This window comes from Lissotriton vulgaris, chromosome 8 (assembly GCF_964263255.1).
Source record: "Lissotriton vulgaris chromosome 8, aLisVul1.2, whole genome shotgun sequence".
In the NCBI taxonomy this organism is placed as follows: domain Eukaryota; kingdom Metazoa; phylum Chordata; class Amphibia; order Caudata; family Salamandridae; genus Lissotriton; species Lissotriton vulgaris.
This window is the reverse complement of record NC_141696.1, coordinates 533,697,207-533,714,658: the sequence shown is the minus strand read 5'-3', so window position 1 is coordinate 533,714,658 and position 17,452 is coordinate 533,697,207. Positions and strand designations below refer to the sequence as shown.

Sequence of the window (17,452 nt, the reverse complement as noted above, 5' to 3'; positions counted from 1 at the left end):
GGCTGCGTCGGTGAGCGCCACATGCCTCTTGGGCCTCTATTCCCATGCTGTGTGGGACACGGTTGCGCAGGTGCTGCCTCAGTGTCCGTAGGAGGTTCGGACAGTGCTTTCCCAAGCTGGTGCTGAGGGGAAAGATGCAGCAAAGTTCGCCGTCAGGTGTGGACTGGACACCTCAGACTCACTAGGTAGGGTGATTTCCACAACAGTGGCCCTCCGTCGCCACGCCACCTTGCGGTCCACTGGTTTTTCAGGGGATGCACAAAGTTCTCTTATGGACATGCCCTTTGATGGTACTCGCCTGTTTGGTGATAAGGCAGATAGTGCGCTGGAGCTTTTTAAGGACTCCCAGGCTACGGCCAAGTCCTTAGGTCTCTCCGCCACGCGCCCGGCCACGTCTGCATTTCTTCCCTTTCGTCGCCAGGGAAGGGGCGCACCAACACGTTCCTTCAGCCAGAAGCCTGCGCAGAACCAACCTCAGCGAGGCCGCAGACATGGTTTCTGCTGTGGCGGGACAGGGGTTCAGCGTGCGAGTCAGTCTACCTCCTCTCTGGCAGCATCAGCCACAAAGCCTTCCTAGTCCAAGCTTGGGGCACATCGCACGCCGGTGGGCGGCAGGATTGGTCATCACCATCCCCACTGGCGTTCCGTTACCTCGGACAGGTGGGTGCTGAAAATCGTCCGATGGGGCTACTCCCTCCCCTTCGAGACTGCCCCATGCCACCTCAGTTCCACCGCATGTTGGGGGACCATTTTGTGCTTCTCCAGCAGGAAGTCACGGCCCTCTTGACCAAGGGGGCCATCAAGCGCGTTCCTGGGCCGGAAGTAGGACATGGTTGTTATTCCCACCACTTTCTGGTCCCAAACAAGGAGAAAGAGGGCCTTCGTCCCATCTTGGACCTCAGAAATGTCAACCGCTTCCTCCGGAAGGAGAAGTTCAAGATGTTGACTCAGGCACAGGTCTTGGCTGCCCTCGACCTCGGAGACTGGATAGTAGCATTGGAATTGCAAGACGCATATTTTCATATCCCCATTCTGCCGGCCCACCAGCGTTACCTGCGTTTCACAGTAGGCCTAGAGCACTTTCAGTTTGCTGTGCTCCCCTTCGACCTTACCAGCGCCCCTCGGGTGTTCACGAAAGTGATGGCGGTTGTCGTAGCTCATCTGCGCAGATCAGGGTTTCTGGTCTTCCCCTATCTCGACGACTGGTTGTTGAAGGCGGGCTCACCTCCAGACGACGGCCGACTTCCTGCATTTGCTGGGGTTCTCCATCAACGTGCAGAAGTCGCACCAGAGTCCTTCTCAGAAGCTCCCCTTCATCGAAGCGGTTCTGGATTCAACACAGTTTCGAGTTTATCCTCCTGAGCAGCGAATCCGGGATATTCAGGCTATGATTCCGAACTTTCAGCCTCTATCAGTCAGGATGACCCTCCGGCTCCTGGGCCTAATGGCCTCCTGCATCCTGCTAGAGCAACATGCCAGATGGCATATGCTGGCTCTTCAGTGGGACCTGAAGTTCCAGTGGGCACAGCATCAGGGCAACCTGTCCGATCACCTCCAGATCTCGGAGGACACTGCACGGCAATTGCAGTGGTGACTCACGAATCGCGATTGGGTCAGTGGCAGATCCCTCTCCCTTCCCCAACCGGAGCACACAGTGGTGCCGGATGCGTCCCTCCTGAGATGGGCAGCCACATGGGAGAGGCGTAGATCAGAGGCCTCTGGTCTCTGGCGGAGTCCCGGCTCCATATCAACCTTTTGGAGCTTCTGGCGATCCGACTTGCACTGAAAGCATTCCTTCCTTCTGACCGGGGAAGTGTAGTGCAGGTGTTCTCAGACAACACCACTGCCATGTGGTACTGCAACAAACAGGACGGGGTGGGGTCGTAGACCCTATGTCAGGAGGCTCTCCCCCTCTGGACATGGCTAGAACATCCTTGGTGGTTCAAACCTGGCAGGTTCTATGAATGCCAAGGCAGACGAACTCAGAGCCGGTGCATGAATGGCGTCTGAACTCGGACGTGGCGCAAGGTTTCTTTCTGCAGTGGGGAGAGCCTTGGTTAGATCTATTCACCACCGGAGAGAACGCGCAATGTCATCAGTTCTGCGTCTATACCACTTCTGCCCAGAGTGCTGAAGAAGAATCGGCGCAACCAGGCCCAAGTCACCCTTGTGGCTCCGGATTGGGCACGACGATACTGGTATCCCGAGCTACTCACCATGGCGATCGATCCCCCAATCCGACTGCCTCTTCGGGAGGATCTTCTGTCACAGCAGCAGGGGACGGTCCTCCATCCGAACCTGTCCAGCCTCCACCGCCATGCATGGAGATAGAGTGGCGACAGTTGACAGCTTCCGAAGTCTGTGATATTATTCTAGCAGCCAGACTTCCCTCCACTAAGACAGTATACACCTGCAGGTGGAACAAATTTTTGGCATGGTGCACAGCAAAGGCTGTGTATCTCATTTCTGCCCCTCTTTCCGAGGTCCTTCTGTTCTTCTCTCTTTGGCCCAGCAGGGCTCTGCTCTGGGCACTTTCAAGGGTTATCTCTTGGCCATTTCTGCCTTTCTGCGGCTTTCAGATCAGCCTTCTCTTTTTAAGTCCCCGGTTGTTAATCGCTTTCTGAAAGGCATTACTCACAGGTGTCCTCCTGTGCCTTACATAATGCCTCAATGGAACTTAAATCTTGTCTTGACCTATCTGATGTGGGCTCCCTTTGAGCCACTTCATAACTGTCATTTTTGTCTTCTCACTCTCCTGGTAGATATCACCTCTGCCAGAAGGGTGAGTGAGCTCCAGGCTCTTTCTTCTAACCCTCTTTTTCTCTCTGTTCATCCAGACAAAGTGGTTTTAGGGACTCGCCCTTTATTCTTGCCAAAGGTTGTCACGCCCTTTCACATCGGGCAGACCATCACTTTGCCCACCTTCTTTCCCCCTCCGCATCATTCAAAATAGGAAGAGAGGCTCCACCGTCTGGACCCAAAACGTGCTCCATCGTTCTATCTGAAGCGCACACAACATTTCCCGGGTTGATGACCAACTTTTTGTCGGCTACGTGGGCACCAAAAATGGTTGGGCCGTGCACAAACTGACCATCTCTCAGTGGGTCGTTCTGTGCATCAAAGCATGTTACAAGTTGACGAAGAAGGAGCCACCTGTGGGGCTGTGTGCCCAATCTACCCGTGCAACAGCAGCCTCTACTGCTTTGGGACACGGTGTTCCCTTGCAGGACATCTGTCAGGCAGCTACGTGGGCCTCCCTGCACACGTTTACCAAGCATTATTGCCTTGACAGTCAATTCCGGAGAGACGGCTTCTTAGGCCGTTCAGTTCTCCGTGACTTTCTGGTGTGATCTTGTTCGCAGGCTCACCACCGGGGTTGATTTGGCTGGGGTATCTATTCTAGGGAAAGTAATCGATCACTAACGTGTCTCTCTCAGATGCCCAAGTTACTTACTTGTGTAACGATATATCTGTAAGAGACATTAGAGACATCTAGGGTTAAGGTCATCCCTTTCAGGGATCTAGTTTCATGGCACCAGTGGTCAGTTTCTTGCATGGCTCTGCGTTCCTGGCGCAGAAAGTCATGTACAGAACTGACGTTAGCGCGCATGGGTGGGCCTAAGCCGTGTCCATGACATCATCTCGGCGCCTACGACGCAAGTGACGGACGCGGAGCTGCACGGCGCCACCTTCCGACGCGCAGGGGTAGGACGAAAACTTCCCGGATTCAGTCTGACGCCTGGGGATATTTTAAGGTAAGGAATCTATCACTAACTAATGTCTCTTACAGATATATTGTTACACCAGTAAGTAACTTGTCCATTTGACCCTTGTAAACACCCCTTAATTCAATTCAAGCATTAGAGAGACAAATATATAATACAGTCCTACTGACCTTATGCTTCTTCTGTTGGAGGCCTGCAAAGCCTTCGAAGACAACCTTAGAAATGTGTTGTACAAATCAAGCAGAATATATTCAGTTAGCATCAGTAATAACATGAGCAACCTGCTCACACCATTTCCATCATTGTGTTCCAAAGTGCCCATAGAACCAGAGGTCTCCACTCAAATAGTGATCCTTATGGCCGTTATTAGACATAGAGTAACTTGGCAATGTCATTGAAAAAAGAAAGCCACTAATATTGGAAAGAAATGGAGGGAGATAGCTGAGTCAGTGCATTTGATTTGGGGCTAAAGCAGTGGAGCTCAATCAGCAAGTATTTAGATGGTCAGACTGCTCCTTTCTCTACTATACAAAGTGGTGAGATCTTCTATCTTCAGTCTCGAGTGATGTGGAGTAGGGTGTGAAATTGACATATTTGAAATAATATAATTCTTTCCTGTAAGAAATTTGGGCATTAGGTCACAGAGAAAGTACCCACTTCAACTAGTGAAACCCTAAAGTCACTAAATAAACCTAAGCTCAGCACCCTGGTTCTATGGCATAGACAAGACATGCTTAACTTAGAGGCAATTTGTACAGCATTAAATGTAGTAATATAACAGTAAAGTCTAAATGCAAAACAATAACATTCCCAAAATGAATTAGACAAAGAAAGAAAATTTAATAAACGGAATTACGTCAAAATGACAATAACTCATTAAGGGGAACCGGAGATACGGATTTTTAAAGTTGTTGAACTTGTGACTTGTGACTTGTGACTTGTCCCGGTCTAGCACGACCATATATTCACAGTTTGAAATTACATATCTTTGGTTCTACTGATAGGATTTTTTTCATTTTGGTCTTAAATTATTTATTAAGTTTATTCAATTTTTCCTAACTTGGTGTGGGATTTTTCTTGTGTTGTATTTCAATTTATGACTGTTTGAAGTGCTGCACAAATTCTTTACACATTGCTTCAAAGGTAAGCCTGACTGCTCTGTGCCAAGCTACAAGAGGGTTAGCAAATCTTAATTTAGGGTTTGCTTGTGACTTCACCCTGACAAATATTGTTGCTGCTGCTTAAGTAAGGTTTCACCCCCCTCGACCAGTGACCCAATTTCATACACAGGCCTGCCATTGTAGTCTGACAGTGACAGTTTATAAACTGCAATTCAGTCTGCCAAAATAAACTCTTTTGAAAGGTCTAAAGCTTCCTTTTATTTATTTTTTTATAAATCTTTTTATTATTTTAAAAACAAGGAAAAAGGAATAGACATATCCGGTGCCATACATTCATACATAATAATAGGGTGCACAGGTACAATGACAGGATAGACGTGAAGCAACAGAAGAATCGCTGAGACGCCTGCGCTAGTGAGTACGAAGCAGGATTTGTGGCATTACAATCGACAAACAATTTAAGCGCAGGCCCTCAGAGCCCGCCCACCCATAAAATCAGAATAGTAGAAAAAGCATGGCAACCAGACACTGGAATTTAAACAAATCAGAATATTTCGCCAATATTACTAAAAAGGGGGAGACAAAAGAGAAGAGTGAAGAAAAAAAAACCATAAGAACGAGGACAAAATAAAACAATAAACCCATTCCCCCACCCTGCACCCCTGCATATGGCTATCGCCTAACCCCAACTAGCAGTGTGCCTGTCGCCCCGACTAACTAGGTTCTAAAAATAGAAAAGAGAAAACATGGGGGAGGGCAGTTCCGTATGGGCTCCCGGTCCCCTTCCCCACCCGCCAGAGACAAGCACCCCCTATGATGAAAATACAATTTTTATCTGTGATCACAGAAAAAGTAAATTAGGGGGAGCCGTGATACACCGCTCAGCCTCTCGTGAGACCAACAGTTACGAATCCCACCTCCATTAAGGCCATATTACCAACCCCGGTCAATCGATATCAGCCTTGGCCCTTCCAAACCATCTTGCGAACCCCTCCCGGTAGAACCACTACTTCTACAGGAGAACCAAAGTGCAAAAAGAGTCTGAAAAAATTCAGTCCAAAACAAATCAAAGTCAGTAATTCCTCAAGAACTCCATCAGCACAGAAACGCTTCCTCATGGACGGATAGTCCCAATGTTGTTTTCTCCACGATCGTACGGTCACCAAAGAGGGAAAGGATGAAACAGAAGTCCAAGAGCAATCACCAACAGGAGTTTCCGGGAAGGGAACGCCAATCGATTCTCCCAAAGTCAGCAATGATGGTAGGTGTAGTAATACGTTCGAAACACCGGGTTCATGATTCTCCAGAGTACCAACCGAGGGCTTCGGCCCCTCTTGTCACACGGGGTCCTCTTCCAGAATCAAACTGGTTGTCATGTAAATCGTAGCTGGCAGCAGTTCCAGCAGTGGAGCAGGGTCCGGTTCCACACACTCCTTCTCAGATAGGCCCATATTCATTTTGTGAATCAGGGCATCCGTATGTCAATGAAATGCCCCGATGGCTGCCAATACTGTCGTCAGCGACGGCTCACGCTCCGTCCGGTCCATTTCTCCTTGCTCAGTACCGATCATATTCACTGCCCCCAGAGAGCCCGGTTTCTCCGGGGGAACAGACAGGAGCGGTACGGACGGCGTCGGAGGGTGACTGATCGGGTTCTGCGGCAGCAAACTGCACTCCGCTGCCGCGAGCAAAGACCTCGACCCACCGAACCCCGGCGGCGGCAAACCGTGTCCGCGGGACAGGGACCTCCACCCACAGCCACTGTCGTGCCACGTCACTCCTCCCTCGATGTTAGTCAATCAGAATGACCGCCGTCAAAATCGGGCAAAAAAGACCTCCACTGCGGTAGACCGAACCCTGCTTGATTCTCACGGCCGATGTTGTTTAACTGCAACCCGGCTGGGTCAAAACTCGAGGCCCCGGCTCTCCTGCTGGACTAGGCCGCAAACTTCAACTCGACACAACTCTGTCAACCAAGCTGATTAAGTTTTCGGGATTGCCCCATCGGAGTGTGCATCGGTTCATCTACACGGAGGTCGGGCTTAAAAACAGGATTATCGACAGGATCATCTGGCAGGATACGGAGGTCGGCGGAGCCGGGAGCCTAAGCAGCCATCTTGTTTGCTAGCGTAGCTCCTCCCTAAAGCTTCCTTTTAAATACTAATACGTCATCCCTAAGTAGGCCTTATATCCCTTTAGGCAGGGTGAATTGTATGTAAAAGTAGGGCATGTAGAAAGTTAATATTAAACATGTCCTTACAGTGACTAGCACCTAAAAGCTATTTTCACTGTAGCAAGGCTGGCTGCTCCATCAAAAAATACAGGGATGCTCAATTAAATATAATAATATAATAATGCTATCCTTGCCTAGGAAACACCTTGAACTTTTTCTTGGACTCTTTGTAATATTAATTAAAAAAACTATTTACTAATGAAGTCAGATATTGAATAAATATCAGGGAAAATGTACATTTAGAACGTTACCTTTTGCCTGCCTAAAGCCTCTGGAGGATGCATTAGCCTCCAGCCACAGCCCTCTGAGTGCTCGAACCCTGAATGAGGTGTTACATCTTCTCCCAGAGCAAAGATAATGGCCTAGGGGGTGTTTCTGTTCCTGTAGCAGGATGGCAGTTTGGACAGTACCCAGGGACTTAATTAACTTCAAAGAGGCCTACTGGTTTACAGGCAGATGTCAGGTGGCACCTGAATAGACCCCCCTTATTTATTCCATCAGGTAAGGCAGGCTCCAATCCCAGTGGGAAGTGATCTTCCCCCAGAGCTCGGTTGAAGAGACCAGAGATGAGGGTTTGCTTGTTTCACTGTCCACACTGCTGGGGTGGACACACAGGCTCTGCATCATGGGAGAAGGATTTTCACAATCTTGAATTTAGGCATGAGACAGACACTGTGACATTGCATGCAGCAGTGCACACAGGAACCACTGCAAAAGTGGGTTGGGTTACCCCTGGGAACTTTTTCCTTATTGGCTAGAGAGCAGTCTGTGGTCACCCCTAGCCCTAAGCATGTGCCAGGCATAAATGTGGAACTCCTGGGCACCTTCTTCAAAACACTCTGGACCAGTTGAAGAACAGAAGAAGGATGGCACCTGCTGTTTGAGACCTGTGAGGAGACCTGAAAGACTTTACCTGCTCCTTCTTGTACATAGGACAAAGAAGTGAACTCCAGTGGTCAGATGGCTGACCTCCTGTTAAGCTATAGGGCCACCTCAAACTGCAAAAAGACTTTCCCTGAAGAGCCCAGCTCTCCAGTTCAACTGGAACAGCCCTGCACCCTGCTGGTGGCTTTGGCCAGAAGAGTCTTGACCTCCAAGTGCTGTTTCTGAGGTCCTGGGACATTTGGTTGTGCCAAAGTTTAACCCTTGACATCGTGAAAAACCTGGTACTTAAAAACCTTTTGTCTCCAAAGAAGGCCAGAGGACCAGGACAAACCTATCAAGTCAATCTGGCCAAGATGTACTGCAGTGTTACTGAAGATTCAGGTTTCTCGTGCTCGGAGCTCAGCAGCAAATTATTTTCAGCGGGATTTCGCTTAGAAGGTATCTGACATTGTGGAGTCCTTGTTACCTACATCCTGCATCCTTCTCCCCTGAAGGTTTCCAAGTTTTACAAAAAGTGACTAACTACGAACATAGAAAACTTAACTGGGGAAGGTGCCAAAAGTATCCAGCCGGCAAGAGAATGTTACTGGACTCAAATTATGAACATTACCACTTGATGCATTCCCTGTCTAAACCAATGGCTTTATAGGGACCTTTTCCAACATGTATCCAACGTTGTGGAACCCTTCTCAGATACAGCCTGCAACTTTGTCCCACTCAAGGACTATTGCTTCCACTTTCAAAACTTAAGTCCGAAGATAAAATCTTCCAACTTGGTTGCTGTATCCGACCCGCACGCTATTGCAGTCAACCCCAAATCGGGTGTAGGTCCCAATCTACTGTGACAAGTTGACCCTCATTTGCTCGTAATGCTTTTTGGCACTATTTTAATATAAAACTTAAAAAATGTATCTCTACAGTTCCCGTTATGGGATTTTTGCAATTTGGATGTCTTTTTGAAACCTTCACTGTACCTAACAAGATAGTGACATTATTTACTTGTGGTGGACTCATTGCCACACTTAACTAATATTCCACTTTCTCACACTAATCCTCCATGGGATATGCAGAAATGTTCAAGACATTCTAATTATCCATTTTTATTAGGTTCAAATTGCATTACTCTGCTCTTTTGGATGAACAACAAAAAGATCTCAAATGCATGTGCAAATCGTCCTACACGTGCTGCTAGAGCTTCTATCTATCTGTACCCAAAACAGACACATTCTAGTACACTGCCATGTGTTGTGACCCCCTTTTTCTTTGTTGCTCTTTTGCCCTCATGTTGCTGATCCTGTTAAAAAATTTGAGAGGCATTACTGCGAATGGCAATGATCATAGTATGAGCAGAAGATGTAGTTGAGAACCAAAGTTAGTATATGCTCCTGAAGAGGCCAGAGACATTGACTGATGAGATAGAAACAGCACTCATTTTTACCCTTGACATCTATGTTACAGACCGACGGTTCTCGTTCGTGCAAGACGGAAGGAGGCCCTCTATATCCCTGCAAGATTCACGCTGCATCTGCCAACATCGTGGCTAGACATGAACCACTTCTCCTACTTTGCTCGTTACTTCTATAAATCATTTCTAGAGCGACATATCGCCACGTTATCTAGTGGTCCTGCGTTATATCAACAGAACCTGAAACGCTCCACGATCGATTTCTATTATAACGGTCTCTCACTTAGATCTTATGCAGAGAGCTGAAGTGGCAACATGAAACTTGGTGAAAACGTCATTAAAACGTTTCAGTAGATCAGTGTCTAGGCTATTCTTTACTGTTAAGAGACATTCCCTCAGGCTATCGTTCATGTCTCAGGCGCCACACTAGCTCTCTTGCTACAATTTTCATATTTATCAACACTACGAAGTAGAAGTTTTATTAAAATTCGATTACTGCTGGTGTGTATCCTTATGTTAACTCAGATTATAAATTTGATGGTACTTACCTGACGAAGACATCTAGTGTCGAAACGCGTTGAAGAAATCGTCTCTACCTCAACTTTATGAAATCTTTTTAATGTATTTTATGTATCTTGATTGTACTGTAATTTGTGCTCAAAATATAAATATGTTTTTTATATAATTTTTATCAATGTACATTTGAAATTTATTAAAAATCTTGTTTGTTTTTATACCATACATTCACTTTAGTTCAGTGTTGTTACTGGTTTCTGGTTTTCATTGAATTGTTCAACTTTGGTTTTGCCTGGGTTGTTCTTTGTCAACATACCTACACCAAAAGGGGACCATCAATAATAAATCATAAACTGCCTTTCCAGTTCCATTCTCCTAACTGGGCATTTTCACTGTTACTTTGTTTTTCCTTCTTCAGAATGAATATTTTGCCCCTTCTTGTTTGCCTACTCATCCACGTATGGTGCCAAAAGATCTGCTTTTCTTTTCCTAATAGTTATTGATTTTCTAGAGTAAATACTCCCTTTTGGCATTATAGGAATCATTCTCTATGTCCGTTGTTGTGCCTAATGTTCAGAATTATTTAATTGTGAGGCTATTTTAGCTATATGATGAATGATTCACTTATTGTGTATGCTTCCAGGCATGTACAGACATTCTGTCTCACCAGAAGCAACTCACTGTGGGGTTGCCACCTGAGCCTCGTGAAAAGACCATCACAGCGTATGTATCATTCTAATAGTCTCATTTACTCTCTTTTGTATCCAATACTTAATATCACTCACCTGCTTCATGTAAGAGTTGAAACCTAGGAAATATACATTACTTTACGTGTTTAAATCAGCTTAAGTTAAGATGTTTATCTAGTAGCTCAAAACAGTGCATAAAATGGCATACATACGTTTATACTTTCAGCCCTTTACCTCCAGATGAGCTCACAACACTCATTTACAAAGCCAGTGGTGATGATATCAGCATAGCAGTTCTGACACAGGTAAAATGCATCAGACAGAGTCTGAGTTTTTGTTCTAACCAGAAGACATGGTTCTTACAGCTAAGCTGCTAAAAAACTAATGTTCTGAATCGACTTTCTCTGTCCCTGTATCTGTGGCAGGAAATAATGGTCTACTTGGCTATGTTTGTCCGGTCACAACCCAGCCTCTTTGGAGAGATGCTCCGGCTCCGCATTGGGCTTATAATTCAGGTGATGGCTACAGAACTTGCCCGGAGTCTGAACTGCTCAGGTACATTATTGCAATGATTGTGTCAAGTATATTAGTCTTCTACTCTGCATCTTTCTTCTCTTACTGTATGGTTAATGCATGAATTATATCAATAACAGTATCTAATTGATGTATTAGAATTACTAGTCTGTTCACCAAACTCTCAAGAATTCATCCCTGTTTCATGATGGACTGCAAAAAAAGACAGCATAATGTTCCATCTGAAGGGAAAGCGAAATGCATAGATGGTATTTGTATTGGGTGAAAAAGGCAGAAAAGGTATTATTAGGGTGGCTGTAGATCAACAATGTTGTCAGTGAAAGCATCTCTTTGAGGATATGTGGAACCACTCAGAGTGTGATTCACTGTAAAGGCCAGATAGTGAATAACTGGTGGTCAAGCCATACATCTATGTACCCAAAATCTTTTAAGGTGAATGCAATAATTAATATTCCACATCATCTTCATTTTGTTGCTTCTAAAACTTAATTCTAATGAACAAACAGGCAGCAAATATGTAAAAATACCCTAGATGTTGGGCCAACCAGAATATGAAATAAACGTGTATCTGCATCCTCAAGCATCACCATCGTCATCGCTGCCATTGCCATCCAAATACAGACTTCACTGACCACATCTCCCATAGAAACCCCCTACCATGCCAACTCTGCATAACTGTTTGCTGCATCTATCTGACTCTTTCATGCACTGGTCTCTCCAACCTCAAGATGCTTTTATCTGATAGAGACATCAGGCTGCATATTCCTTAATTTAGAATATCCCCAGGCATCAGACTGGATCCGGAAAACGTTTTCCCCAACAGTACCTCTGCACTCTTGGAGGGGGCGGTGCCCGGCTCCGTCCTGTCATCGTCCACAGAAGTGACGTCAATGGAGCCATATAAGACCCCCGGCATGCTGACACCAATTTTTCTTCTCTGCATCCCAATGCGGATCCTGGAGAAGCGGTTGCTCTGGCCTGTTTTGGTATTAGGCCTTCACAACGCCTTTTCGTGTCTGGAACAGTGTGCCGATGCCTGCGGCTTCAAGTCGTGTGTGCTCTGTTCACAGCAGATGTTGGTAAAGGAGCCACACAAGATCTGTATGTGGTGCTTGGGTAAGCACCAGGACTCCACCAAGTGTGACGCCTGCCGGTAGCTGAAGCCGAAGTCCCTGCGCGATCGACGGATGAAATTAATGTCTGCCCGGTTGTACCGTTCAGAATCCTCACAGCGCCGGCCTCTGTCTCCAGCGGAAGGATCCAAATGGTGCAGTTCTTCCTCCCACCCTGAGATTCCTGTTTGGGGCAAATCCCGGAGTCGTTCCCATGGACGTTGCTCGTATGCCTTAGGTAAGCACCGAAAGAAGTCACGGAGGTCGTCGACCTCGCACAAGCGTGACGCCGGGGCCTGCGGCTCCCGGTCTTCACCGGACACGGGCCCTCAGGAGTCGACCCCCGCCTACCCACCGTTTCCTGATGCTGGGGTGACTCCGCTCCAGATGGAGGCCTATTCCAGGGCTCTGGAGGCCATGTTTGGGTCACCCCCTCCCTGGCGCGCCTTTGGGCCCCACATTGGGGGTAGGGATTCAGGTCGGGGATTCGCGGGCAGGTGTGCCCTCAGCGCCCACCGAGTGCCTTGACTCCGGTTCCTGGGTCGCTCCGATGTCGGGACACGGCCTGGAGGGGCATCCCACTATGACGTCTAGTCATCCTGATGTGTCTTCGCACAGTCCTGTGGGGCTCCCTGTGTCGTCGCTGGATGCGGCTGCAGCGCGGAGCGCTACTCCGAGTCGACTTTTTTCCTTCCTGCTGGCTCCGTGTTGGAGGTCGAGTTGACAGCGGTCCGACTCGGGGTGGACGAGTCCTCTTCAGGGGTCGTCGACATCGGTCTGATGCCGTCTCAACGTCGGTCGACTCCGGTTCCGTCCCCGGCTGTTCCTCTCCTGGTGGAGGACGTGACCCTGGTGGGTTCTCCACCCCCAGGGGGTTTTCAATGCTCCACGGAGCAGAGGCCCATTGGGGACTGGCCGGCTAATTATACTGCATGGCCTCTGCCATTGGGTGGACGGATTAGCCTGCAGCCGTCCCTAACAGATGACTTGCTGTCTCCACCTCAAATGGCCACAGAGGCTGGCGCAGAGTTTGCAAGGGCGGTTTACAGGGCTGTGGATATCTTGCAGATGCAGTCGCCCTCTGTCTCCCTGCCTTCGGATCCTTTGTTGGATCTTCACCACCAGGGCACGGTGGATGTGGAGCATCTTTTTGCCTTTTGGCGGGTTATTGTATGATGTCCTTCTGGGGACTTGGGCCAGACACTCATCGGGTGACCCCGTGGGTCTTGCTATTGCACATCGCCATCGAGCCGCTTCAGACGACCCTGCCTGTTTGTCCTTCCTTCCTAGGGCTCAAGGACTTGTAGTCCAGGCAGTGCTCCCTTCCTCTCCTCCTCCGTTGATTCCTCCTACTTGGGAGCCTAGGTGGTTGGAGTGGTGTGGCCACAATGTCTGTGCGTCCACCAGCTCAGGCCTTCGGTCCGTGAACACGACCTGCGTGTTTGTTCGGGCTACTTTTGCCCTTTGGGACTCAGTCAACCAACTCCTTCCCTCTTTGCCAGAGGGCCCTCGTGCTGACCTCGTCCGGCTTATTCAGGATGGCCGCGACATGGCACAGTTTTCCATCCGTTCGGCCATGGACACCACTGACTTCGTGGGTCGAGCTATGGCCAGGTCAGTTGCTCTACATCGCCATGCGTGGCTACGCGATGGCAGTTTCCCTGAGAATGATCGGGATTGACTCAGGAATCTGCCCTCTGATGAGGCCCATCTGTTTGATGAGCATGCCGACTCGGCATTCCGGCGCCTCCTATCTGGATTTCCATGACTGCCAGGTGTTTTGGTATGCAGTATTGACACTGCTTTTATGATTTCCGTCTCTGGGTTCAAGACATTATTTCCCAGACAAACTATTGCTGTTCAGCCGTGTTTTTCCTTCCTTTGGTACAACTGTGCCAGCTGTTTATATGGTTCTTTTTTACCTCTGCCTATGAGCTTGTCTCAAGGGGTGTTCTTTGCTTTTTATAGGAATGTGAAGTACCCTATGTGGGGTATCCATTTGCTATTTTGTAGCTGCTCTTCCTTGCCAAGAAGTTTCAGAGGCTCCTGTGGAGTTCTCTTCGTTATTTTCAGTCCCTTTAGGGATTTTTCCTGTGGGTTATGCTGTGCGCATCTCCCTTTGCTCTATACTCCCTGCTGTGGTGGACTGCCCCCTCTGTTGAGACCCACGGACTGAAGTGGCCCTCTCCTGGAGCTTCTGTATTGCTGCCTACAGTTGTTCCGTTGCACTCTCATGCGTCTGTGGACGCAATCTGCTCCGGTGTATTGTTGGGGTTCTGCCCTATCTGAGTCGCCTGAGGGGGTTTCACATCCTCCTCCCTCGCATTTGGCTCATCTTTCCTTCTTCATTCTGCCCCTAACTCTGTTGGCTGTCTTGGGCGTGGGTACACAACCCTGTGGGCGATTTGTTCCGTTCCGCTCCAGATCAGTTCTTTCTGTGTTCTGGGCGGGCACCACATGTGGTCCACACTGGGTGTGTGTGCTATCACGGGGGACCCATAGTCTTCCTTGAGCCACTGTCTTGGCTGCGTTCTTCCTGTTGTCTTCTTCGTTGGTGTTGGGAAAGGCTTGGGCGCACCTAGTCTGGGGTTTGCCTATGGGCGGTAGAGATTTCACCAGAGTGGATCTCTGTTGCATTTTAACTTGTGCCCCTTGCTTCCCTCTGATGATCCCCGGCCTGGGCTCAGGTTTTTCTGTAAGTTGCTGCTCACAGCTTAGGTGTTTCTCCTCCTGGCCTCTTGTGCGCTTTTCAACAGGCATATGACGTATTTTATCTACGAATGATCTCTGGCATCATCCTGTGTATATATATATATATTACCTACTGGCGGTCGCCAGTAGGTAGTTATAGTTAGGATTTTTTTCAATGCAAAATCTCAAAATTCTATTGTGAATAACTTTGGCGCCGGTTGACGAATCTGCCTGAAAATTTCCTCAAATTTGGGGGGGATTCGTCAAGCGGGGGCAGAGATAAAAGGGGGGTCCCAAAACGTTTTCTCCCCATGGTAATTTCCATAGGGCGGTCGACCTCACTTTTAGCCCGAACGGCTGAATGGATTTCCATCAAACTTGGCAAAATTGTAGGGACTGGTAGCCTGATGTGCCTTTGCTATGTCTCAAGAAATGTGCTCCAGTGGTTTTTGAGTAATTTAGGTTCGAAAAAATATATATATCTATGGCCGCGCCCTGGTACGCACACCGGGGCGCGCTCCGGGCGCGCCACGCTAGGTGCGCACGGAAAGCTGATTGGCTCTCGGGTGTCTATAAACATTCGAAACAGTTCGGAGCGGCCGCCATCTTGTGTCTCGGTAGGATCGAGACACAAGAGGTGGCAAAAACAAAGGGGGAAATGACCATAAGGAGTAGACCCCCCCCTGACCCCCTAGGTTTGATGTGGGGGCTATAAAAGGGTCCCGCGGGGCAAAACATTTTTTTTTTATTTGCGCGGGGGGAGCGCCCGGTACGCGCACCGCGGAGCGTACCGGGGAGCGTTCCATGAGGAAAAAAGAATGATAGAGTTTTTAAAAAATTTAGCCTTTTTTTATAATTTGGAGGTAGTTCTAAAAAGAACTGTTTTTTTCTTCTTTTGTTGTTTTATATTTTTTTATGTTTTTTGAACATTTTGTCCTTTTTTTGGCTTTTATGAACTATTTTGTATTTTTTTGTTATTTTTATGGGGAGAAACAAAAAACAGGGAATTGAAAATGGCTCAACTGGAGTAAAAAAAAAAATGGAAAAAAGTAGGTTTTTTTGGGGCAAAAAATACACGTGACCCTAAATTCTCCAAACCGTGGTTGTATGCAAGGGATTGTCTCCCTTGTCTCTGGTCCCGATGGAGTGGGTTGTTTTCGTTTGGAGGTGCTGGGTGTAGATTGGGGAGGGTTGCTGGCCAGTTCTCTCATCTCTGCGGCAGCGTAGTTGTTCGGATGCTTGCGCTGCATGTGCCTAATCATGGTATTATTCCCAAATGAATATTTTTTATTTGGGTTACCCCTTGAAAGTTCCATGTCACAGATAAGGCAAGTCACCTTTGCCACATTCACTTTCTTTTTTCCCTCAGGGATGGAAAAAAACTCCCATACAATGTGTGGTTTGGGTTGGTATGGGGTATTGTGTTCTTCCAGCCACCTCCTCCTGCTCCCCTCCTCCTCTACCTCCTCCTCTTCTTCTTGACCACCAATGTGGTGTTGTGGTGGTCCTCTTGGTGGTGGTGGTGGTGGTGCAGATGCTCCAGCTGATGCTGCTACTGTAGCCATTTCAAAGTACAAAATATACCTCAAAGATTTCAAAACAGGTCTTCCTCAGTCAAAGGACAAAGTCAGAATAAGGAAAAAAGGTGGGGGCTTTCATCATTTGGAAAGAAAAATGTCCTGAACCAATGAGAAGTGTTATTTTCAGGTCACAAGACCAGGGGTTTCATCATTATGAAACCAAAACTGTTCTGCACCAATTAAAAGTGTTATTTTCAGGTCACATGACCCGACGTGCTTACGCGAAGCGCTCCCGAGGGCGCGCCCTGGGGCGCGTTGCGTAAGCGCATCGGATACTTATGTTGCGCGATCGTATGCGCTCGAGTGCTTCCGGGTGCGTTTACGCCGTGCGTATCACGTGGACGCGGCTACGCGGTACGTCACAATGATGTTTTCGGCCGCGGCATTGGCGCTAACGGGACGCTCCCCGGTGCGCGACCCGGGGCGCTTCAAAAGACTACGCTTTCTGGGGCGCTCACCGGGGCGCGCCCCGGGAGCGCTCCAGGGCAAAAAAATATATACATTAAAAAAATTGTTTTAAATACAAATATAATATAGGATTCATTCATTTTCAAAAATATTACATTTCATAGCTATAGACATTTGCTATTAACAAAATGTTAAAATGCACTGAAAAAAACACAGGTTTGGGGCCTTATTATAGTTAGGAATTAGCATTTAAAAAAAACTATGAAATTCACTGAAAAAACCATAGGTTTCACACCAGTTATAGTTAGGAATTAGCACTTAAAAAACCTATAAAATTCACTGAAAAAACCATAGGTTTCACACCAGTTATAGTTAGCTGGAAATTTTACTGACATAAAACCATTGAAATTCCCACGTTATAGTTAGTCGGACTCACTATAACTTGCACGCCTGCAATGCACTGCTGATGACGTCACATATTACATCACTCATGACATGGTCAGTGACATCACTCATGACATTACTGATTTTATGTCAGTAAAATTTCCAGCTA

General features: G+C 47.6%; 1 protein-coding gene across 3 annotated transcripts in view; it reads left to right on the top strand.

The window, feature by feature from the left end:
- The window catches only part of PHKA2 (phosphorylase kinase regulatory subunit alpha 2), an 852,423-nt gene that overhangs the window by 691,750 nt on the left and 143,221 nt on the right, over window positions 1-17,452 (top strand). For all 3 annotated transcript variants that reach the window (XM_086934344.1, XM_086934343.1, XM_086934345.1), the window contains 3 exons: window positions 10,529-10,608; window positions 10,801-10,879; window positions 11,000-11,129. In XM_086934344.1, the coding sequence (XP_086790470.1) occupies window positions 10,529-10,608; window positions 10,801-10,879; window positions 11,000-11,129 (289 nt within the window). The remainder of the gene's footprint in view (window positions 1-10,528; window positions 10,609-10,800; window positions 10,880-10,999; window positions 11,130-17,452) is intronic.